The sequence below is a fragment of the Myotis nattereri genome (genome assembly GCF_964212035.1).
Source record: "Myotis nattereri genome assembly, chromosome: 11".
NCBI classification, from domain to species: Eukaryota; Metazoa; Chordata; class Mammalia; order Chiroptera; family Vespertilionidae; genus Myotis; species Myotis nattereri.
The window spans coordinates 5,274,263-5,299,879 of NC_138086.1; the positions used below are offsets into that span (position 1 = coordinate 5,274,263).

Consider the following 25,617-nt stretch of genomic DNA (forward strand, 5'->3'; position numbering starts at 1 on the left):
CCCCCTTTGTGTATCATGTGCCGCCTTCCCTATTAGGATATATCAACTGATTGATTGATCGATGGATATTTCACTCAGCAATTACTGCCTTAACCCCTCTCCCCTTTACAGACTTTTGTTTCCAATGTGTTTCTTATAGATAATGCTAGAATAAACATCCTTCACATAGATATTTCTATCATTCTGTTTTAAATGTATTTATACCCTGCCTACTACTAAAAAGGGTTTTAAAAAGCTAAAAATTATTTTCTAAGTTGAATCCAAGTCTGAGGGATGCCAGTTATGATTTTAGATAATGAGAGTGGGGAAATCAGGCGAATGTCAGAAAATTCTTATGTGAATTAAGCTAAAATGGAAATTTGGAGAGGGCGAAGCAGATGGGGCCCTCTGATTTAGGATCCAAAGGTTTTCAGAGACACTTATGTTTGAAACAGAAGACACAGCCTGGTGTTCTTGGCAGCACAAATCGAAAACACAGTGATGTTAAACTGATTTTCCTGCAAACAGGCACTCACCAAATCATCCTATTTTTAAGCAGCAATGAGAATGTTGTACACATTTAGGATCGGTGAATGTTATTAAATGAGGCTCTTACTTATGTCCTTTTTCCTTTTTTATATATATTCTCACACTTTCTATCTTTTCATTTCTAATGTTCATTCTCTCCTCAATATTGGAAATGTTATGGGAGCGTTGTCCGGTCCCCCCACACTAGCCAATTTAGAGAAAGGTTTGGCATCACCAGGAAGTTCAGTCAAACCCTTCCCTTCCACCCACTCCCAGACTCCAGAAAGACACTCGATTGAAATGTCATGCCCTGAGGACGCATTCAAAGAGCTAGTGAGGCCAAATCTGATTAAACGAAACTTTTTTTAAAATATATTTTATTAATTTTTTACAGAGAGGAAGGGAGAGGGATAGAGAGTTAGAAACACCCATGAGAGAGAAACATCGATCAGCTGCCTCCTGCACACCCCCTACTGGGGATGTGCCTGCAACCAAGGTACATGCCCTTGACCGGAATAGAACCTGGGACTCTTCAGTCCGCAGGCCGACACTCTAGCCACTGAGCCAAACTGGTCAGGGCTAAACTAAACTTTTTACGCTGAGGATTTTCACAAGAAATCCTAGTGAGGGTGAGGGCAGTGGTAATGCGCCTGGGGGCGGGGCTACGGGAGGGGAAATCAAGAGAAAGTCAGTGAACAGTCAAATAGGATTTCAATATAAAGGAAGGGACAGACAAGTAAGCTCTTTCATTATCACACTTTCTGCCACCAAAGTAAATCCTGATGTCACGTGGCTCATTTTGCGTCCTCCCCTTGGCTCTGAGCCCCGGCTCTGCTCCAGCTCCCAGGCCCTGCTCTGCTCTGGGACTCTCAGCAGCTGGCCAGCCCCACTATTGAGGCATCCCGTCCTCCTGCTCTTGTCCCCAGTGGAAGTCACAGCCACCTCCAGGTCACACTCACCCAGCGTGACCCAGCCAGACACTTGCCAACACCATTCTGTTCTCAAGCCTGTCTTTGCTGGGGACCTGTGGCAAAATACTCTGTGCTGGGATCTTGGTTTGATCAGCTGGGAGATAGATGGTACTGGACCGTAGCTCCTCTTCCTCGTCCCCCGATCGTGTGACAGCGAGGACTCGCAGAGAGCCCTTTAGGATACAAAAGCCTGGCGTGGCCAGGTAGCGCAGTTGGTTGGAGTGTTGTCCTGGTACGCCAAGGCTGTGGTTTGATCCTGGTCAGGGCACATATAAGAATCAACCACTGAATGTATAAATGAGTGGAACAACAAATTGAGGTTTCTAATTAATTAATTAGTTAATTAATTAATATAAAAGAGAGAAAGGCTGTGTCCGTGAGTGATTTGGACCTGGAGTGCGCTGGCTCCCTCAACCTCTGAGAGCAGGTTGTAAAAATGTCAGGTACTTTGCCAGCAGGTGGGTGTCACCCTGGTAGCCTGAAATCAGTCATGGTGCAACTTTCACACCATGGGACTCACCAAACGCTACAAAATCAGGGCCTTAAAAAAAATGTGTTCCAGAGAGCCATGGACTAAACAGCTACCAGCATACCACCAGTTACACCTGAATGGCTGAGACAACTTTCTAAGGGTGCTGGCCATTCTTCTGAGACTGTCTTTTCAAAGACCCTACCTCTTTCAGTGAACGAAACTGGAAGCAAGCCAGGAAGTGTGAGCGCTGGAAAGAACTCCTGTGAGGCTCTAGAACAGTGGTTCTCAACCTTCCTAATGCCGTGACCCTCATGTTGTGGTGACCCCCAATTTCATTGTTACAAATAGACCATAATTAAAGCATAGTGATTAATCACAAAAACAATATGTAATTATATATGTGTTTTCCGATGCTCTTAGGCGACCCCTGTGAAAGGGTCGTTCGACCCCCAAAGGGGTCATGACCCACAGGTTGAGAACTGCTGCTCTAGAAGATTCCTGGGCCCTAGCTGACACCTGCATCTGCTCATGAAGTCCTTCCTTAACACATAGGACCAGGGTCTCCATCCTGCCAGGTCATGAAACCCACAGGAGAACCACGTATGCTGCTTGAGCTAATCCTGGAAGGCTACCCGGAGGGGGCGGCTTCCAACCAGCCTTTCAGTCCACTCGTAGGCAGGGCAGCAGCACACGCCTCCTGTCTTAATGTCCCACTGCTGCTCTGGGAGAGGGTTAACAAAAGTGTTAGGAGGGAAAGAAAAGGAGCTGCAGTGGGGACTGGCTCTGCCAGCTGGACGGAAAGGAGCCATCTCTGGCTCACTGGCTGGCTGTTCTGCACTTGCACTTGCTGAGCACAGAGTCTTGTACGAGTGGCAGCGTGGATGACGTTAGGGATGCGAGCCCTGGGTCAGGACCCCACTCTGCCTGCTCAGCCGGCTGCCTACTTGCTCTGCACCTCAACTGCCTGACCTGTAAAGTAGAGACAGTAATAATACCTGGCCTGACGGCTCTAGGAAGATTAAAGAAGCAGGCCCTTCAGAAGGCCACCGCCCGGGCGTGCGGTCAGGGTGGTGACCCCTGCTCGAAGAGTCGGTGCTTGGGATTGAATTCTCTGCAGTCATTGTCTTGCATTTGAAGAATATTTTGTTGCCCAGTCGTGTCGCTCAGTGGTTGAGCATCATCAACCTGTGAACCAGGAAGTCACAGCTCAATTCCTGGTCAGGGCACATGCCTGGGTTGCAGGCTTGATCCCCAGTGAGGGGCATACAGGAGGCAGCTGATCAAAGATTCTCTCTCAGCATTGATGTTTCTACCTCTCTCCTCCTCTCCCTTCCTCTCTGAAATCAATAAAAATATATATGTATATTTTAAAATAATGTTTTGTGCCGAAACCGGTTTGGCTCAGTGGATAGAGCGTCGGCCTGCGGACTGAGGGGTCCCAGGTTCGATTCCGGTCAAGGGCATGTACCTGGGCTGCGGGCACATCCCCAGTGGGAGATGTGCAGGAGGGGGCTGATTGATGTTTCTCTCCCATCAATGTTTCTAACTCTCTATCTCCCTTCCTCTCTGTAAAAAATCAATAAAATATATTTTTTAAAAAAATAAATAAAATAAAATGTTTTGTTTTATTTTGTTTTTAATTGTATTTATTGATTTGAGAGAGAGAGAGAGCAAGAGAGAGGAATGGAGAGAGAGAGAGAGAGAGAGAGAGAGAGAGAGAGAGAGAATTGTTGTTCTACCTAGTTATGCACTCACTGGTTGATTTTGTGTGTGCCCTGACCATATGCTCTAAGCAGCTCAGGTATCAGGACGGGACAGTGGTGGGAATGAAAGGATTTACTCTGAGAACTTTGTGTGAATGTGAAGTAACCGCCCACAATTCAGTGATTTTTATGACACTACGATTGGAAGTTGAAAAGGTCTGTACTTGTCAATACTTCCCCATTTTCTAACACAATGTAAAACTATAACTTAAATATCTTAAATAATAAAATAAGGGGCTAATTTTATAATTGAAAATACAGCTGTTGGGCACTAACTGGTTCGGCTCAGTGGATAGAGCATCAGCCTATGGACTGAGGGGTCCCAGGTTTGATTCAGGTCAAGGGCACACGCTCAGGTTGCAGGCTTGGTCCCCAGTAGGGGGTGTGCAGGAGGCAGCCAATCAATGATTCTCATCATTGATGTTTCTATCCCTCTCCCCCCTCCCTTCCTCTCTGAAATCAATAAAAATATTTTTTTAAAAAATAAAATACAGTTGTTGGTATTTAATGGAGAGAGGAACTGTATCTAATATTCTCTCTATGAGTACTAAACTTATAAATAAATGTGTGTATATAGATATTCAATCTGTAAATTGGTAGGTAAAACATATTCAGACCCATAAAAACTGTGGTTCACAGTTTAAACACTTATTTTTGAAATATATTAATTGAATAATAAACATAATAAAATTATGGCACTAAATAGGATCTTAAAGATCAAATAGGGTGACTTCTATAGCAGATAAGGAAGCCACCTCAGCAAAGTTCAAATACTTAAATCATTCTATCCAAAAATTAGTTGAAACTCAGCTTATCTAAAAGAGTTGGCTTAATAAAAACCATTTCATTGCATAATGGCTGAGGTAGAGCCCTCGGGGAAAATCTTAACGGAGAGAGTTTCATGAGTTTAATTTTGAACCCAATAAGAATAATAGGCAATGTTTAGTGGTGCCAGGAATCTTACATAGAACATATGATTCAGTTTTCACAAGGGTCCAATTAGTATATGTCTTCGTCAGTTCCTGCTGCTATAACAAGTACCATAGAGTGTGGGTGACAGTTCTGGAAGCTGGAAGTCCGAGGTCGGGGTGCCAGCATGGGGGGGTTCCTGTGAGGATCCTTGCCCAGGACGCATCCGCACATGGTGGAAACAGCAAGGAAGGCCTCTGGGGTCCCCTGTTTAAGGGCACTGACCCCATTCATAAGAGTTCCACCCTCATGACCTAATCACCTCCTGAAGGCCCCACTTTGGCAGGAAGGATTTCAATATGCCAGTTGTTGGGGGCGGGGGGTGGGCCAGAAACATTCAGTCCACAATAATGTAGATCTGTTTATCCCATTTTACAGATTGGAAAGGTCAGTTTAAGTAACTTTAAGGAATTTCCCCACACTCACACAGCCTGAAGGGAGCAGCCGTGTCCCTCTGGCCCCCACTCCTTGCTCTGGGCACACCACCCTGCCTCTCCACAAGTGTCCTTCAGCTTCGTCTTTTCACAGTCCTAGAACTCACTTACTTCCTGGCTCTCCATTTCGCTTCTGTAAAGTGAGAGGGCAGACCCATCTCTAAGAAAATTAATGACATATGAAATCCTAAATGAGGCTTTCTCTTCATTTTTGTGGCTCGCATTTCTCAATGTATACATGAGATAATGTATGTCGTTTCTGCTGCAACAACAAGTATTTACTTCTAAGTGTACTTCCACTATTAAATTGTTAGTTTAAGTCTGAGTTCCGAAGGCTTTGGACTATATCAAACCTCACAGTGTTTTGAAACGTAATCTGGAAATGTCACCTAAAAGTCTCGGTTCCCAGCTTTCTGAGAAAATGGAAGGGTCAGGCATTACTTGTTACGCAGTGTGAAATGGAAGTAATTACCCAGAGGCAAGGAGCACAGTCTCTTCAGCCCGTCCCAGTTCCTGCCCCTTCCTTGGTCCCCCAGCACTGAGGTCTGCTTTTCTCATTTCCTCGCCCATATGGCCATGGGTGTTCGCAAAGCCTGGTGTAAGAAACGCTTTACCCGGCCCTGGCCAGAGTGTTCCGTCACCCAGGTTGTAGCTTCAATCCCCAGTCGGAGTGTATACGGGAGGCAACTGATCAGTGTTTCACTATCACACATTGATCTTTCTCTCTCTCTCCCTCCCCCCCTCCTTTTCTCTCTAAAGTCAATTTAAAACCCCATTTTAAAAATAATAATGTAAAAGGGACTAGAAAGGGAGAAGAGGATTTTCTGAAATACTCAAGGGGTAAGTCATAGGCTGGACTTGGTTGCAAAGGACAGAGTCCAAGATGGCCCTGAAAGGGAGCAGTGTTTGTCACCCCAAAATATGCCTCTTTGGGACAGTGATCATTTTAAGTTGGTTATTTTTTTTTAAACATATTTTATTGATTTTTTTACAGAGAGGAAGGGAGAAAGATAGAGAGTTAGAAACATTGATGAGAGAGAAACATCGATCAGCCGCCTCCCACACACCTCCTACTGGGGATGTGCCCGCAAACAAGGTACATGCCCTTGACCGGAATCGAACCTGGGACCCTTCAGTCCGCAGGCCGACGCTCTATCCACTGAGCCAAACCGGTTAGGGCAAGTTGGTTATTTTTTAAGAAACAAAAGGCTCAGCTGGGCCAGTGTGACCCAGTTGCTTGGAGCATCCCATACACCAAAAGGTGGCAGTTCAATTCCTTGTCGGGACACCTACCCAGGTTGCAGGCTCGATCTCCAGTTGGGGTGCATATGGGAGGCAACCAATTGATGTTCCTCTCATACATCAGTATTTCTCTCTCTTTCTTCCTCTCCCATCCTCTTGCTCTAAAATCAATAAAAACATATCCTCAGGCGAGGGAAGAAAGAGAAAGAAAGGAAGGAAGGAAGGAAGGAAGGAAGGAAGGAAGGAAGGAAGGAAGGAAGGAAGGAAGGAAGGAGAGAGAGAGAGAGAGAGGAGAGAGAGAGAGCTCAAACAAAGATGTTTGACCTTCCCCATAACTCCCTGAAAGAAGTTAGACAGAGGACCTGCTCCAGGAAGAGCGAGATCACCAGAGATAACTATAGCTTAATCTGAACCAGGTGTGATCAACAGGGAGGAACTTAGCAAGGTTTGTTTTATCCAAGTCCTCCCTGTGTCCCATTGTTAAAGATGGTCCAACAAACATTTATTTACCAAACATTTGCTTTTCCATCCCCAAGTGAATTGCCTCCCTCCCCTTTGAAGTCCCAAACCACTACTCCATGCCCCCTTCTCCTTAGCTCAAGATGGCACTCAAGCCTTCAACTGCCCCATTTGTCCTGAGTCCCCATAGTCTATGCAACCCCTCTATGTACATACATAATTAAATGTGGTTATTTTGTCCTGATAATCTGTCTTATGTCATTTTAATTATTCCACCGGCCGGAAGAACTAAGAGGGGAAAGGGGAAACTTTCTCTCTCCCATCGTCCTGAGGTCTGGAAAAGTAATTCTCACCCTTGGCTACATGTTTGAATCATCAACAGAATTAAAAAAAAAAAAAATGCCTCTGGAGTCTGGTTGGTGTGGCTCAGTGGTTGAGTGTTGACTTATGAACCAGGAGGTCATGGTTCGATTCCTGGTCGGGGTACATGCCTGGGTGGTGGGCTTGGTCCCTAGTGGGTGGCATGCAGGAGGCAGCTGGTCCATGATTCTCTCTCATCATTGATGTTTCTATCTCTCTTTCCCTCTCCCTTCCTATCTCTGAAATCAAAAAAGCTTTTCTTCTTCTTTTTTTAATGCTTCTGCAGATTCCAATATAAGTGATCTGGGGTGAGGCCATGCATTTTTGGATAAGATCCCCCCCCTCTCCCCCGTGCCATACCAGAGTGCAGATGAGTTGAGACCCACCTACTGAGAACCTAGGTGACCAGGAGTGTGGGAAGTCCAGTCCTGAATAGAAATAGGGAGCACAGAAGAAGTTGGTTTGGGAGGAAACAGAAAGTCCTTTCAGGCCCAGGGAGTCCAAGGTGTTGGTCGCACCTCCAAGAGGAAGGGCCCAGGAAATGTTGGAAATGCAGACTAGGAGTTGTTGAGAGGTTAAATTAGAAATGTAGATTTACTATAGGGGTAAGTCAGAGACTGGAATTTATGGCATTGAGGTGATAATTGAAATTGAATATTGTTTGAAAGTAGGTTGGGGCCCCAGCCGGGTGGCACAGTTGGTTGGAGCATCATCCTGTATGTACACCAAAAAAGTTGTAGGTTCAATTTCCGGTTGGGGTGTGTACAGGAGGCAACCGATTAATGTTTCTCCGCCCCCCCCCCCCGCCTCTCCCCCCCCCCCCCCGCTTTATTCTCTCTACAATCAACAAACATATTCTTGGGTGAGAATTAAAAAAAAAAAAAGTAGTTTGTATGTCTGGCAAACAGTAAGTAAGTACGAAATTATCATGGGAGACAGAGAGAGACTAATATGGGTCAATGCTAGAATCTGAGGAATACCGAAAGGTAGGGACTCAAGAAAGTAGACCATTTTAATGTTATCAGTTTAACTCCCTTCCTTACCCCCTCCTCAGTTGAACTCTCTCTGACTTTGAGGATGTGCATGTGTATGTTAGAAGAAGTGGAAAGTGGTGAGTTATACACTTACATAATTACATTCCCAACCTGGACCATCTTGGCTTCTATTTTGAGTTGGCTTTCCCAAAACATGACAGCATCCCTTAGAAAAAATACTCTTTACTGTAAGTGGGGAGTTGACTGTGGAGGTTGCCAGGTACATTGGCCAGGAAGGGCTAGGACTCAGCTGGAACTGACCAACCTACCCTCTCAGAAGCAGAGTGAAGGGAAAGCCAAGGCGTTGTTAGGCTTGACCGTGGAGATCAGTCCTCACTTCAGTTTGAGCACATGTGGGCCTGCAGGCTGTCTGTTAAGGGTCACCAGTTTACTGACCTTCCTGAGGAGCCTCTCCCTACCCCTTCTCCGCTAACGTGCCTGTTACTGTGTTGGAGAGTGTGGCCAGCCTGGCGTCATTATTCTGCTGTCATCACTTTTACAAAGCGATTTATTTTTTTTTAATATATATTTTTTTTATTTTGGAGAGGAAGAGAGAGGGAGAGAGAGATAGAAACATTAATGATGAGAGAGAATCATTGATCGGCTGACTCCTGCATTACCCCATTGGGGATGGAGCCACAACTGGGTATGTGTCCTGATTGGTAATCAAACCATAACCTCCTGGTTCGTAGGTCAGTGCCCAACCACTGAGCCACACCCCCTGGGCCAAGGTTTATTTCTTCATAGGCAAACACCTTTCCCAATTTTCTGGTAGGGGAGTTTCTGAAGGGAGCAGGTTCTGAGGGAGTGTGTGGTCTGTGACCTTGGAGAAGTCTGCCTGTCACCTATAAAGGGGTGAAGGAGCACCTTGGGGTCATGAGAGCTAACTGTGCCTACGTAATGATTGTGAGGGAAGCTGGTCATGGCTGAAAAAAGACCAAGGCTGACCTGGTGCCGCCACAGAGAACACCATGAAGGACAATATATGATCCTGTCACCCAAGGGGACATGAATGGGACCCAGGTAACAAGGTTAAGATGTCAGTAGTGGCTTATATGGACATAGACTTTTAGTCCATCTGTTACGAGATTTAAAAACCTTCTTATCTTGTTTTAAGCGTCCCGACTGCCACCCCAGCCCTGAGAAGTGTGCAGGGCAGGCACTGTTGGCCCAGCGCACACAACGGGCCACAGCAACACCCGGACTGGAGCTCAATGTCCTGGGCCCAAGCCCCACGCCTCTCACCGGGAACAGGGAAGGCCCACCACTCTGCTTGTTCACCACCGTTACCTGTGGACAAGTGAAACCCATGAGCGGATTCTTCTATCTAGTCTGAGCCTGTTTGGAATGGAATAGAGAACCAATTCAAGATGGCCTTGACTTATCGCATGAATAGGAAAACTGCCAGGCCTACATTCAAAATACTTGTTACTGACCTGGCTTAATACAGGTCCTTCATTGTAACTGGGGAATGAAGAAAGTCCCCAGGCCCTTTGGCACCCCAACATGGGCACAGCTGTAGTAAAATGGGGCACTCGCCTGGACTGCCCCCGTGTGCCAGGCTTCTGCTGTGCAGTGGGGATGTGACAGAGGGCAAGGGGTCAGGGGCCCCTGTTTCATGAATCCTTCATCCTAGTGCAAGTGAAAGTCAACAGTAAATGAACAAACAGAATAAGTACAGACGGGGATAAATGCTTTTCAGAAAGTGCTCTGACAGAGAAAGACAGGGGCGTGTTTCGGCCCGATGGACTGGGTGTAACTTCTGCAGAAAAGAAGGCAACGAAGAGGTAATTCAGGTGAAGACCCGGAGGATGACCATGAGACTGCCAGGTGTTTAGACCAGTCGCTTGTCAGTCAGCTTGGCGGGCTGTGCCACAGGCCTGGCGGCTTCAACGGCAGGCGTTTATTTCCTTACAGTTGTGGAGTCTGGCAAGTCCAGGATCAAGATGCCTGCTGACTCAGTTCCTGGCTTTCAGAAGGCTGCGTTCTTGCTGGCCTCACATGGCAGGGACAAACTGAGCTCTCTTCTGGGAAGGATGCTAATCCTATTGGGTCAGGGCTCCGCTCTATGACTCATTTAACCTTAGTTACCTCCCAGAGGCCCCATCTTTAGACAGTCACACTGGAGGTTAGAACTTCAACTTGTGAATTTGGGAGGATGTCATTCAGTCCACGGCATCATGCAAGCGTTCTGGGCTTCAGTGCTTCCCCCAGAGACATTCCCTATGAACCCTACATGGAAAGTGCCGGAGAGCAAGTCGAAGGCGACTCACTATTGGCTGATGCTGATTGATTTCCTTTGAGTTTATACCAACTGATATGGATGCCAAACAGGGTTTTTATTTTTAAAAGTCTGCTTAGTCCAGATAAGCAATTTAATATGAAAACACGGAAGAGATGGTTACTTGCACAGGCAGGTTTTTTTCCTACTGAGGCAAAATATGGTTAGATTATTTATTCATTATATGGGCCCTCACCTTTTCCAAAAGGGACTGGAGACATTTGGCTGCTTAAAAATTCTGTTACTGCAGAAAAAGCCAAGGCAGGCTGGAATTTGTTGTTGTTGTTTATTGCTACATGTGTCCTCATTTTTTATCTTCCCAATACTCCACCTCACCTTTTAACGCAGGCAATGAGGGAAAGTGGGGTGTTCGGGTGTTTGTTTTTCATTCAGGCATATAGACATTAGTTCTTTTCTTTTAAATCTTTATTGTTGAGAGTATTACAGATGCCCCTCTTCTTCCCCATGGCCCCCCCCCCCCAACCTGGTTCCTGCCCTGCCCCAGGCCTTCACCACCCTACTGTCTGTGTCCCTAAGTAATGCATATATGCATATAAGATCTTTGGTTAATCTCTTCCAACGCCCTGACCCCTTACCTCTGAGATTCATCAGTCTGTTTCATGTTTCCATGACTCTGGTTCTATTATATTATATTTTAAAAATATATTTTTATTGATTTCAAAGAGGAAGAGGAAGGAGAGATAGAAACATCAATGAAGAAAGAGAATTATTGATCAGCTGCCTCTTGCACACCCCACACTCAGTATCGAGCTCACACCGGGGTATGTGAACTAACTGGGGAGTTAAACCGTGACCTCCTGGTTCATAGGTTGACACTCAACCACTGAGCCATGCCAGTGGACTCTGGTTCTATTTTATTCATCAGTATATTTTGTTTATTTGATTCCCTGTTCATTTATTTTGATTCAGTTGTGGACAGATATGTATTTGTTGCCATTTTATTGTTCATATTTTTTATCTTTTCTTCTCCTTTCTCTTCTTAAAGGATACCCTTTAAAATTTTATGGAATACTGGTTTGGTGGTGAAGTCCTTTAGCTTTTTCTTCTCTGTGAAGCTTTTTATCTGACCTTCAATTCTAAATGATAACTTTACTGGTTAGAGTAATCTTGATTGTAGGCCCTTGCTATATTCATCACTTTGAATGTTTCTTGCCACTCCCTTCTGGCCTGCAAAGTTTCTGTTGAGAAATCAGCTGACAGTCGTATGGGTGCTCCCTTGTAGGTAACTAACTGCTTTTCTTGTGCTGCTTTTAAGATTCTCTTTGTCTTTAGCCCTTGGCATTTTAATTATGATGTGTCTTGTTGTGGGCTTCTTTGGGTTCCTCTTGTATGGGACTCTGTGTTTCCTGGACTTGTAAGTCTATTTCTTTCACCAGGTAGGGGACGTTTCCTGTCATTATTTCCTCAAATAGGTTTCAATATTTTTCTCTCTCTCTTCTCCTTCTGACACTCCCATAATGGAAATGTTGGTACACCTGAAGTTGTCCCAGAAGCTCCTTACACTATCTGCGTATTTTTGGAATATTTTTTCTTTTTGCTCTTCTGATTGCATGTTTTTTGCTTCCTCATATTCCAAATTGTTGATTTCTCAGAATCCTCTATTCTACTGTTGGATCCCTGAAAACTATTCTTTATTTCAGTTAATATATGCTTAATTTCTGACTGGTCCCTTTTCATGTCTTTGATGTTCTCACTAAGATTCTTGAAATTCTCACTAAGATCCTTGCAAATCTCACTATGTCCATTGTGGGGGCTTTTTGTTAGAGACAGTGGGAGGGAAGGAGGAGGGGGAGAGAAGAAAACATCTGTGTAAGAGAGACACATCTTACAATCCCGACTGGGGCTGGGGATTGAACCTGCATCCCAGGTACCTGACCTGGAATCAAACTGGAGACCCTTCGGTGCACAGGGCTGACACTCTAACCACTGAGCAACACCATCCAGGGCCAACTACGTTATTTATTTATTTATTTATTTCCAAATATTTTTTTATATACAATTACATTTTTTTGCTTTTTCTTTATATAGTATGGCATTGGGCCATCTTATTAAAACTTTTACAAACATTCTATTATGTGAGAGTATGCATTTTTTTAAAACTTTCCCCCATCAATGTATCTGGACCCACCTGTGGGTGGAGGCTGTTTCTGTATCTCCATTTCTCTATCTTATTTCTCTCTTTCGTTTCTCTTTCTTTCTACCACATTTTTTTTGCCTCAATTCTTGGCTGATTCTCTCTCTTCTCTGCCCTAAGACAGGAATATTTCTTGCTGAGGTAAGAAGTCTGATGCCAACAGGGAAAAGCACAGACCAGGACAGGAGGACAAGCTAGGGATATAGTCAGGGGAAGGCAGAAAAGAAGGAACATCTGGGCACTTGTAGAACCAATAATGGCCAAAGGTTAGTGGCATCCTAAGGTAACGCAAATTACCTCATGCCTGGGTCTTAGAGGGTTCAAGGCAGCTACAAGAACAAAAGTAAGGTGAGGTAGGTAGCAAACAGGAAATGAAAATATAACAACATGATACAGTCCAGATAAAGCGTTTAGAACAATGTCCAGCACATAGTTATTGCTCTGTCATGTCGACATTGTCTCATTGTCATCGTGGTTGTTACTCTGTAACCCTTTGGGGAATCCCTTCTTCTTACATAATCTCTCACAGTTGTAACTATTCTTAGGTTCATTTTAATCAAGGCAATGACTTTCTAAGTGGAATGTATACCACAGGAACATTATTTCCTTTCTTGTTGTTTTAACCCTCACCCGAGGATACTTTTCCATTGGTTCTTAGCGAGAGTGTAAGGGAGAGGGAGGGACAGAGAGAGAGAGAGGAACATCGATTGGTTGCCTTCTACACACACCCAACCATCCGGGTCTAGGGATTCAGCCTGCAATATACGTATATGTCCTTGACTGGAATTGAAACCAGGACCCTTCAATCTGAGGGCCGATGTTCTATCCACTGAGCCAGATCGGCCAGGGCTCCATTTTTTATTCAAATTTTCACTTTGATACAACCTGACCTTTCCGTGTACCAGGGACTGATAAGAGAAATAATGGGGTACATCCAGTTGCCATATATCATTCCAATTACTTTCCATTTCTGAGCTCATTCTATATATTTACAACAAAAACTTAAGGTCATCTCTTCTTCCTAAGTCTAAGTTCTCTCTGTGATGAAGTCTTTCACAATTTTATATAACCTACAGCAGGTATTTCCAACAGATTTATTCAGTGGCCAAATTATTGTACTGAGCTCAACAACGCACACCCTGTCTAAAGGGGGCAGCAGTCGGCTACAGCAGCATACATCAGGCAAGACGTGAGCAATGTCTGTCAAATTTTCAACAGAAGCAATTCAGTATTTTATCTGAAATCTCCCATTTTTTCAAATATTGGGAACTAATTTAAAAATTTCTAAACATTGTGAGAATTAAAACACATCTGTAGCCCTGGCTGGTTTGGCTCTGTGGATAGAGTGTCAGCCTGCAGACAGAAGGGTCCCAGGTTCGATTCTGGTCAAGGGCACATGCCCGGGGTTGCGGGCTCGATCCCCAGTGGGGGACGTGCAGGAGGCAGCCAATCAATGATTCTCTCTCATCATTGATGTTTCTATCTCCTCTTTCTCTCTGAAATCAATAAAAATATATTTAAAAACAAAAAAACAAAAACCACATCTGTAAACCACTGGTGGGCAACCTCTAACTCAAGGCATATTTATTTCCCATTCACAGAATCTTTCCCCTTTTTTGTCTAAACTGAATTCCCAATCACATAGCCCAGGCTGAGCTGCCATGAAGATGTCTTTACCCCCATGGTAAAGCCACCAGCCCATCTCTCCCAGAGAACTAAAGAGGTTGCCTGCTCTTTCCTTCTAGTCTAGGAAATATACTGTCAACTGAGAAATGAAACTGTGCCAAGGCATTTGGTAGGGAATTATAAAAATCCTTCTTGCCCTGGACTGTATGTTCAGTGGTTAGAGTGTGGGCCCACACATCAAAGGGAGGCAACCAATTGATGTGTCTCTCTCACATCAATGTTTCTCTCTCTCTCTCCCCCCATCCCTCCTCCCTTCCACTCTATCTAAAAGCAATGGAAAAATATCCTTAGGTGAGGATTTTTTAAAAATTGCTCTTCCTCTAAAAATCAATAAAAGTATTTATTTTTGCCAAAACCGGTTTGGCTCAGTGGATAGAGCGTCAGCCTGTGGACTGAAAGGTCCCAGGTTCGATTCCGGTCAAGGGCATGTACCTGGGTTGCGGGCACATCCCCAGTGGGAGATGTGCAGGAGGCAGCCGATCGATGTTTCTCTCTTATCGATGTTTCTAACTCTCTATCTCTCCCCCTTCCTCTCTGTAAAAAAATCAATAAAATATATTTAAAAAAAAAAAAAGACACTTTGGGCATAAGAGAATATGCTAATTTTTACTTATATCCAATGAGGGCCAAGAGCTTCTAACACTGAGGGTTGCTAATTGGTCAAAACAGAGAACAACTACTCGCTCTGGAAAATTAGCTGGCAATTAGGAATTAGCTACAATAAAACATGTAAGGTCATTTGTTGTTTTGTCAGCTTTTCATCTTTATAAAAAAGATTTGGCATCTATCCCAACCTTTTATTGATAATACTATACTATAGAGTAATAAATATGGTAGTTCTTCAAGTATTAGAATGTTACTGCTAAATTGATGGGTAAGCTCATGTACATTAAGCTCATGAATTTAAAGGGCATTTTCTTTTTTAAAATTTTATCCAGTTTACTTTCTTGATGACCATGTTTCTCATAAATGTAACAAATTTACATCTGTACATTTCGCACAGAGATAACACAATATATTGTTTTCTTCCCAATCCTGTAGGTTTTAAAACGGAATAAAACTTTACTGATGAAATACAGTATGCATTTGGTAAAGTAATAAAACATTTGAGCACAATGCTTTGCATAAAAACACATGCAAATGTTTGAGTACAGTGCAATGCTTGGATTATATTAAAGATTTAAATGGTATCTGAATGAAGTGTTGTTTTTGTTTTGTTTTGTTTTTAAATATATTTTTATTGATTTTTTACAGAGAGAAAGGGAGAGAGATAGAGAGTTAGAAACATCGATGAGAGAGAAACATCGATCAGCTGCCTCCTGCACACTCCCCACTGGGGATGTGCCCGCAACCCAGGTACATGCCCCCGACCGGAATCGAACCTGGGACCTCTCAGTCCACAGGCCGACGCTCTATCCACTGAGCCAAACCGGTCTCGGCCTGAATGAAGTGTTTTATTTCATTGTAATATTGCAGCGAAACACTTCAAATAATTACTATGTCAAAAATGTAAATTAAGCATCCAAATTTTAGCATTTTCAATCTACATTCTTAGGTCTTTATACAGTTTGGGGGGGTTAACATAATTTGAATGGCCAAGTAGTAAAAATTAAAACCTGATATTCACGGTCCATTCATTGTGTTAACATAAAAACATTCAAACCTGTAAAGAATTTTTGTGAGTTTGAGGCAAGCTATAGATAATTGCTGGGAAGCAGAAGCTCAGCAGATTGGGATAAATGCTCCAGAGAATGGTGTTTTTTCACCTATTTTTATAAGTTACAATCAAAGGAGATGTAGGTGGGTTACATGAAATCCACTGGTAATGGATTAGAGAGACCGGAGAAAGCAAAGCCAGGGAAACCTCTGAGGTTGTATAAACAGTAAAATGAAAGCCCGGTCAGCATTGCTCAGTGGTTGAGTGTCCACCTATGAACCTGGAGGTCATGGTTCGATTCAGGGTTGGGGCCTTGATCCCCAGTAGGGGGCTTGCAGGAGGCAGCTGATCAATGATTCTCTCTCATTATTGGTGTTTCTCCCCCCCCTCCCCCTTACTTTCTGAAATCAATAAAAAAATATTTTTAAAAAAGTAAAATGATAGACACATACTTCTTTTACTGAGGTGGGTACAGGATAGATAAATCAACAATTAACATGATAATAACAATGAAGGAATTTGTGCTCTCTGTCCCGGGGCCCAGGACATTCGGTTGTACCCTGAGGGGTCTGGAAAAAGGTAAGCTACAAGTCACCCTGACATTTCAGTATGTTATCTTAGATGCAAAAAGTCATCACGCTCCGTTAAGGTAAAGACTGACCTTGTCAGGAGGTGGCTACCCACCATAACTGCTTTTAAAGCTTAATTTCAGACCATCCTCTGGTTATTTTATTGGTAGGTCCTCAGTTTGCAAGACCGCCACGCAGGCCTTCCCTGAGCTCGTCAGGTCCGCAAGTGGCCCTTTCGTCCGCAGCTGCCAAAGTCCTGAGCAAATCTGCACCGAGAAATGCACTTGCGCTGCCTAATGAGAGCCGGCGCGCTAACACCCATTTTGCGGACCGACCGCCAGCGAAGAGCAACTGCGCCCTAGCGGTCCCAGCGGCGGGATCCGGGACCCGACGCCGGGGGAGGTGAAGCGAGCGTGCGACCGGGACCTGGGCTCCCGCGGGCTTTCACCGAGGCGTCCACTGCGTTTAATTCCCCGGGAAACGAGCGCTCCGCGTCGGAGCCAGGAGGGAGACGTGCAGGGCGATGGCGAGGGTGCTCTGCCCCGCCGCACTGAGTCAGGCCGCCGTCCCCAGAGCCCGGCGCCGGGGAAGCTGGGTCCTCCCGACGGTGGGACCTGCCACCCGGCCGGTGGGCGGGCCTAGCCGCTCCGCACGGATCCCTCCGCCGCCTCGGGTCCTTCCGCGCCAAGTAGTGCGCCGCCGGCCGCCAACGCGGGCCGCGGGGACCCGGCCGAACGGCGTGCGGACGGCCGCCGGTGAGGCGTCCCCACAGTGAAGGGTCGCTCGGATGGGCCGTGTCTTCATCTGCGCGGTCGGGGACACCGTGCGGCCGAGCGCTAGGAGCTGGGAGAGCACCGGCGGCCGACCGCGGCGGGGGAGGCAGGTGCCGAAGCCGCCCCGCCCCCACCGCCGGCCGGAACAGGAAGCGGCGCGGCCAGGCCTCCCTGGGCGGGGGCGCCCGGGCTCGGGAGGCGCGTGACCCAGTTCGTCCCGGTGTAGGTTTGACAGGTTGTCAGCCCGCTCCCCGCCCCCACCGCCTTCCGGGTTCCCCTCGCGGGCGTCGGGCCGAGGGTCACCCGCTCTCTCGGCCGCGGCCTCGGCCTCCTATTGGCCCTCTCGCTGCCTGCCGTTCCGCCACGCCTCCGCCTCGGCCTCTCATTGGTCCTCGTGCCGCCGACTCCCTCCCGTTGGTGCAGGGCGGCCCCCCGCCCCGCCTCCACTGGCCGGTCCCTGAGGGGAGCCGAGCCCCGCTGGCCGCTCGCTTGCGGTTCCTGCGGGCGTCTGCCGCCGCCGGCGCCCTCGTCCTTCCCGCCCAGTCCTGCCCTCGCTTCTGCCGCTCCCAGGGCTTCCCGTCTCCCCGTCTCTCCTTGCCCTGCGCCCCGGGAGCCGGAGCCCCGAGCGGCTGCACCCGCACGGCCGAGCCCCGCCGGACCCTGGGGCCCCGCGTCCAGCGCTGCCCACTCGCTCCTCCCTGCCCCGTCCTCCGCTTGGCGTCGCTTCGCAGTTCCCTTTCTTCCCTGAGTCGGAGGCGGCGGAAGCCGTCGCGGGCTTCCTCTCGGTGTCCGGTGGGCGGGGGTCTCGGCGCGCCCTCCTTCCTCCCCGCGCCCTGCAGGTCCTCCCCGGCGCAGCCACGGGGACAGACCCCCCAGCGAGCACCGAGGCACGGGATACACGTGACAAATATCTAAGATGGTTATTGCTGGGGTTTTTGACACCGAAAATGAACTGGAGCGGCCAGATCAACCCAGACCCAGGGTCAAAATCGAGTTCTTAAAGGACCACGTGAACACGTAATGACAAAGTGTATTATCCCCGAATCATAATCAGTTTTTTGGGGGGAATTTACTCATATCTCTGCCACATTGTTCTAACAGTTTAAGCTGTGTGTGTGTGTGTGTGTGAAATTTGTGCTAGTTTTGTTAATGGCTGCTTGACTGATGAGGCTGAGGTTTGGAGCTTAAGTGTGTTGGCTTCAAAGAAACTCTTAATTTTTCCAATGAGAAAAACTCAAGTAGATTTCTCAAGGTCATTAAAGTGAGAGATCTCAAACTTAAACCCAGGTCAGAGTCCTCAGAGGCCCACCAGGAAAACCCGTCATGGCTCATTCATGTGTGCAGAATGGCAGGTCCATAGCTGTGTTCCCGTCTGTCACAGGGGCCCCACAGGCTCCCGCCGGGCCTCCAAGGCCCTGCCTTCTAGGACCCCCAGGCCTCGCCAGGTACCTGAGGTCCTGCTGTTTCCTGGCCTGTCTGGGTCAGCTCGCCTTCGGACTGCTCACACGGCTCAGCCATGTGCCCCAGGGAGGCATTCCTGACCCCTGTCTGCAGCAGGACCCTTCAGCCTGACTTCGTACCTGACAGGCCCTGTCACTTCCTGCAGAGCCTGGGCACAGTGTGAAATCCTGTTTATTTACTTAAGATCTGTTCCCCTTTGCCTCCCCTCCGCCACTAAGATGTGAGCTCCTGGATACCGCAGCCTTTCCTGTGTTTTTTCAGAGCCGTATCTCCAGGCACAGAATAGGTAGGTATTCAATAAATCCTTGATGGATGAATGAGCGGTACGGTACCTTAGCTGTGTTCACATGGACTAACCAGCTGTCCTCCATGAGCTCGTCAGAGCGCTCTGAAGAATGAACCAAACTGTCCTTCATGTCTGATCCTGCCAGCAGTGTATATCTAGTCACACCTGTAAGTGAGAGAGTTGGGGGAAATGGTTCCTCTCTCTGTATTTTGTGTTTGATTTGTGTGCTTTATTTCTGGCCATTTTTTAACAAGGAGAGTGAGAAACTTGCCCCCAAAACCACCTTTTCACTGCCTTTTTTACAGCTGTTCCCAGCCTGTGTCATGCCTTGCCCTCACCCTGACCCCAGGTGGGCAGATACCTGGCAGGGAGTGCCTCCTTCCTCCAGGGCAGTCTCAGAGGGCGTGGGCTTTCAGGGCGTTAGGGTGGAGGAAGGGAAGGAGTTGTGGCTCAGTGTCACCAACTCACTAGGCTGGGTCCCTGTCACTGGTTCTACCTTAAGCAGAAGGAAGCCCCGTTTCATTTCCCCTTCCTCCTGGGTTCTGTTCAGCAGCTAGAACTGTCCCATCTTCCTCAGGAATCCTTGCACAGGGACGCATTGTCTACCTGCTGAGGCCAAGAGATCCCGAGTCAGTTGCTGGGAAGTGGAAATCTAGTCCTAACCGCCCCAAACAGGCAGTGTGAGCCTGGCGGGTTCTGGAAACTCCCTGGGTCTGTTACATCATCTGCCTTTGCCTAGGTTGTATGCGCATATTTTAGAGAGATAGACAACTATCAACCCAAACAAGAACCCTGTGGCTTCCCCTCGGGCCACAGAGAGGCTGCCAGGAGCCATAAAGCCAGTGCTTCCTAATTTGCATCCAGCAGGACAGATTGGACTTCTAGGCCTGTGGTCCAGGCCAGAACCCTCCAGTTCACTCTGGTTGGGCTGTTTGGGCCCAGGCCCACCCCTGGACCAGGGATTGGCCAGGAAAATGGAAAGTGTTGACCAAGTTAAACCAACCAGAGCATATCCTTAGACCAGGCGTGGGGTCAGCTCCTGGTAAGTGTGTGGCACTGAAATCTACTTGAAGGTGGGGTGGGGATGGATGCTGAGGGGGTAGTCAACAGTGCCCTGTAAGTATTTGACACAGTTCAGGTGTGGCTCCTGCCATTAGGGAGTGGCCTAGGGAGTGACTCATGGGATGGGAGGTGGGTTATAAAACAGTATGGAGTTTCCTCAAACATTTAGATATGGAACTGCTTTTTGACCCAGTGATCCCACTTCTAGGAATATATCCCAAGAAATGCAAAGCATCAGTCAGGAAAAATGTATGCAGCCCTATATTCATAGCAGCACAATCTACAATATCTAAGATCTGGAAACAGCCCAAGTGCCCATCAGTAGATGAGTGGATAAAAAAGCTGTGGAACATTTATGCCATGGAATACTATGTAGCTGTAAAAAAAAAAAAAAAAAAAAAGAAGAAGAAGAAGAATCTCTTACCCTTTGAGACAGCATGGAGGGACCTGGAGAGTATCATGCTAAGTGAAATAGGTGAATCAGAGAAAGACAAGTATCACATGATCTCACTCATATAGAATCTAATGAGCAAAATAAACTGATGAACAAAATAGATCCAGAGACATGGAAAAGTAGAAACCATGGGCAAAGAAAGAAAGAAATGGTTGAGAATTACATGATTAGGAATTTGAAATAAACCAGTGGAAAAAAAAACAACACACAGAAAATGAAACATGGGAGGGAGGAGAGAAGCAATTATATTTAATGAATTTGTAACAAAAAGTATTGGTGAGGCTGTGGAGAAAAGGCAACCCTGGTGCTATGTCGGTAGGAACGTAAACTGATGCAGCCACTATTGAAAACAGTATGGAGGTTCCTTGGAAACTTGAAAATAGAACTGCCATATGGTCCAGCAATTCCACTTCTGGGTATTTATCTGAAGAAAACTTAATTGCTGTCTCAAAAAGATAATATGCACCCCATGTTCATTGCAGCATTATTTACACAGCCAAGACATGGAAACAACCTAAGTGTCCAAGTACAAAGGGATAAAGAGGGTATGGTACAACCCTGGTTGGGTAGCTCAGTTGGTTGGAGCATTGTCCCTATGTGCCAAGGTTGTGGGTTCAATCCCAGGTCCTGGCACATACAGGAATCAGCCAATGAATGCATATATAAGTGGAACAATAAATCCATGTTTCTCTCTTCCTTTCTCTAAAATCAGTTTTTTTAAAAAACCAGGCTGGTGTTGCTCAGTGGTTGGGTGTTGACCCACAAACCAGGAGGTTAAGGTTCAATTCTCAGGGCACATGACCAAGTTTCAAGCTCCATCCCCAGTAGGGGGTGTGCAGGAAGCAGCCAATCAATGATTCTCTCTCATCATTGATGTTTCTCTCTCTCTCTTGCTCTCCATTCCTCTCTAAAATCAATAAACTTATTTTTGAAAAAAGATGTGGTACATGTATACAATGGAACATTATTCAGCCATAAAAAGAAGGGAATTCTGTCATTTGGAACAACATGAATTAATCTTGAGAGCATTATGCTAAGTGAAATAAGAGAAAGACATACTATATGATCTGCTTATATGTGGAATCTAGAAAAATGAAGAAACACAAACGCATAGATACAGACAACAGATTAGTGGTACTAGAGGTGGAGATGGGGGTGGGCAGGGTGGAGATAGTGGGTGAAATGGGTGAAAGGTAGTCAAAAAGTACAAATGGCCAAACTTCCAGTTCTAAGAAAAAATAGTCCTGAGACAATGGGGATGGTAGCCTACAATACTGTATTGTATATTTGGAGTTTGCTAAGAAAGCAGATCTTAAAAGTTCTCATCACAAGAAACCAGTGGACGGTGAGCAGAGCCTCTCAGAACTCCGTCAGCATCTCTCATTTCCAATCTCCACTGTGGCCTTCTTCCTCTCCTCCCGCATGAGGAAGGGGATCTTAGCGTGTGATGGGTGCGGGTGTCTTGGGAGAAGACGGGTGCTCCTGGGCCTTCGTGGGGCGGGGACCCGGGTCCTGCTGGAGCGGGGGACTCATCTTGGCCACCACGATTTCGTCCACAGTGGCCAGCTGCAGCACGATGTCCACCACGGCCCGCAGCGCCTGGGCCTTGGCCGCCAGGGTGTCCCACACCTCTTCCTGGGCCACGTTGATGATCCCCTCGACCCCCACTCCTACCAGGAAGTGCCCTTGCTGGTGCGCGGCCGTCATGTCTGCCATCACCTGGGAGACGACGAGGCCCGCGTTCTCCGCCAGGGTGGCGGGGAGAGACCGCAGGGCCTGGGCAAACGCCAGGAGCGCGGGCCCGCTGGGCCCTTCCAACGCGGCGCCTTTATCCGCGAGGATTTTCGCCAGCGCCATCTCGGTGGCCCCGGCGCCCGGGAGCAGCCGGGGGTCCTGGCACAGCCGCGCGAAGGCGTCGATGCCGTGGTAGACGGCCTGCTCCGCCCCGCGCAGCCCCTCCTTGGTGGCCGCCCTGAGCACCAGGGTGAGGGCGGGCGTGTCGGAGCCCTCCCACTCAAACACCACGGCCGAGCCCTGCCCCAGCTCCTGCGGGTACACGCGCTGGCACCTCCCCAGCTGCAGCGGGGGGAGCAGATAGGGCATCGCGGGCGTGCCCAGCACCTCGCTCAGGCACTCCAGCTCGCGCAGGGCCTTCACCTGGATCACCATGATGCCGCTCCGGTCGGCCTGCGCCAGCGCCCGCTCCTCGACGTCCCCGCACACCACCGCCACGTTCACGTCCCCCGTGGCCAGCTGCAGCACCTGCTTCTCCGTCATCTGCTCGTTCCCTATCCGAAAGCGGGCGAGCTCGGCGGGGCTGGAGATGGTGGCAGTGGCAGGCGCATTGGGATGCGCGAGGCCGAAGGAGCAGGCGAAGAGCGCCACCCGGGCGCCGCCCACCACGGCGGTCACCTTCCCGCAGGGCTTGCCGGGCACGGCCAGCCCGGGCAGCAGGCACGAGCGGTCCAGCTGCCCGCCCCGCAGCGCGCACACGCCCAGGCGCTCGGGGCGGAAGGTGCCGTCCAGCTCCTGGGCCTCCCAGCACGCCTGCGCCACCAGCCTGGTCAGGAACTCCGCGTGGGACAGCGTGTGCGTGTTCATCGCCGTGTGCAGGGCCCAGAACGGGTCCTCCAGGGGCCCCAGCGAGCGCACGGCCAGCGAGGGCAGCAGCTCCAGCGTCTCGGCGGTGGCCGCGGCGTAGGCCTCGCGGAGCTGGGCGCGGGGCAGGCCGGCCCGCAGCAGGAGCTCGGCCTCGGCCAGCAGGGCCTCCGCCAGCAGCACCACGAAGGCCGCGCCGTCGCCGCTGTGCTGGGCGTGGCTGAGCGCCGCGTCCCGCAGGAGCCGGGCGGCGGGGTGCTCCAGCTCCAGGGCCCCCAGGATGGCCGTGGCGTACCCCGTGATCACCGTCTCGCCCTTGGCGGTCACCAGGAGCTTCTGGAGGCCGAGGGGGCCGTAGCACGGCCGGATGATCCCGCCCAAGGCGTGCGCCGCCGCCAGGCTCCGCAGGAGGTGCTGCTCTTCGCCCCCCGGGCCCGGCCACAGCCGCTGGGGCAGCTCCCGCACCGAGGGGGCTCCGCCCTCCATGGCCTGCGGAGCGGGGCCAAGCAGCAGGGTGGAAACGCCGACCTCTGAAGCCCCTCAAGGAATCAGTGGACAGAAGGGCGCATCACCTGCTGTCTGGAGACATCAGCCCTCCAGGCGCAGGGCCGGTGACTGCTGAGAGCGCCAGCCTGAAACCGCCCCAAACGGATCTGTCAGGGAACCGGCTCTTGGGGCCTCTGAGGGTGGGAAGCTGGAAGGGATCCTCTCTTGATGACCTCACAGAGTGGCACGTGGAACCCTGAGCGGGGAATGAGGTCACAGAGGATGGTTGGAGTCCGTAGGGGCTGGGGGCGGGCAGAAGTCAGGCCTGCAGGTCCGGTGATGAGGGCCAGGCCTTTGGAGACGAAGAGGAAGGAGTCAGGTGAAAATACCGACCCACTGCTTTAGCCGTCGCCCCCGCTGTCTGTCTGAGGGGAAGCGTGTGCCGGACCGTCTGACGCCAGCCAGGCTGTTCCCTGTCTGCCTTGGCCGCCTTCTCCGTCCGTGCTATTCATCGGGGGCCTTCGGGTGTCTGTTGGTCTGTTTATCTTTCAGGTTGCAGGTGTGTGAGGCCACAGAGTGTGACAACTCCTCCCAGTGACAGTGACAGGACAAGGCGAGGGAGGGAAAGAAGCCGACAGCCTAGACAGAAAGGACCCAGCGGAGTGAAAGTGGTGAGGAAGGTAGAAAACCCAAGTGTCTGAAGTTGGGGCCCTCCCACATCACCCTCCACCCTTAGAAGGGAAGTTTCTTCCCCATCCTCGCTCCCTCCTTTCCTCGTGTAGAGCCTGTTGGAGTAAATGGTTGCTTCTTTTTCGGTTTAACAAATATTTATTGAGCACCCACAATGTACAGTGTAAGGAGTACAGAGATGACAGGAATATAGAGCCTCTCGCGGGAGAGAGATTTCTCCAAAGGAACACAACTTCCCACACAACTTCCCATAGGTGCTAGGCAGGGCACCAGCTGGTGGACATGAATGTGTCTATTTATTTCATCTAGAGCAGCGGTTCTCAACCTGTGGGCCGCGACCCCTTTGGGGTCGAACGACCCTTCCACAGGGGTCGCCTAAGACCATTGGAAAATACATATATAATTACATATTGTTTTTGTGATTAATCACTATGCTTTAATTATGTTCAATTTGTAACAATGAAATTGGGGGTCACTACAACATGAGGAAATGTATTAAAGGGTTGCAGCCTCAGAAAGGTTGAGAACCACTGAAGAAGAAGGGAGAAAGAATGAGAGAAACATTGACCTGTTGTTCCACTTATTTATGCATTCATTGGTTGATTCTTTTTAAAAAATATACTTTTATTGATATCAGAGAGGAAGGGAGAGGGAGAGATGGAAACATCAATGATAAGAGAGACTCATTGATTGGCTTCCTCCTGCACACCCCCTACTGGGGATCAAGTTCGGAACCCAAGCATGTGCCCTTGACTGGTACTGAACCCGGGACCCTTCAGTCCACAGGCCCACGCTCTATCCACTGAGCCAAACCAGCTAGGGCTCATTGGTTGATTCTTGTATGTGCCCTGACTGGGGATCAAGCCCGCAACCTTGGCATATGGGGACGATGTTCCAACCAACTGGGCCACTTGTCCAGGGCGGAATACTGGTATAGCTATTATGATTAGGGGAAAGATGGCCCTGGCCGGTGTTGCTCACTGGTTAGAGCGACCAGCCCTCTCACTGAAGGTTGGATTCTGGGTAAAGAGCACGCACCTGGGTTGCAGGTTCGAACCCAGGCCTCTGTGGGGGCACATGTGGGAGGCAACCAATCGATGGCATATTGATGTTTCTCTTTCTCATCGCCAACTCTCCACACCCGCTGCGCCTTTCCACTCTCTCTAAAAAGCAATGGAAACAATATCCTCAGGTGAGGATTAACAACAACAAAAAGGGATTAGGGGAAAGACAGAGCAATACCATTCA

At 48.5% G+C, this 25,617-nt stretch overlaps 1 protein-coding gene across 1 annotated transcript; it reads right to left on the reverse strand.

Annotated features, from left to right (window-relative positions):
• Nucleotides 1–19,634: 19,634 nt before the first annotated feature.
• On the reverse strand, nt 19,635–23,679 carry CCT8L2 (chaperonin containing TCP1 subunit 8 like 2; the record flags this gene model as incomplete). The annotated part of the gene is made up of 1 exon (XM_081102546.1): nt 19,635–23,679. The coding sequence occupies one exon, from the start codon at nt 23,677–23,679 to the stop codon at nt 22,033–22,035; it is 1,647 nt and encodes a 548-aa protein (XP_080958672.1). The 3' UTR covers nt 19,635–22,032.
• Nucleotides 23,680–25,617: the final 1,938 nt, after the last annotated feature.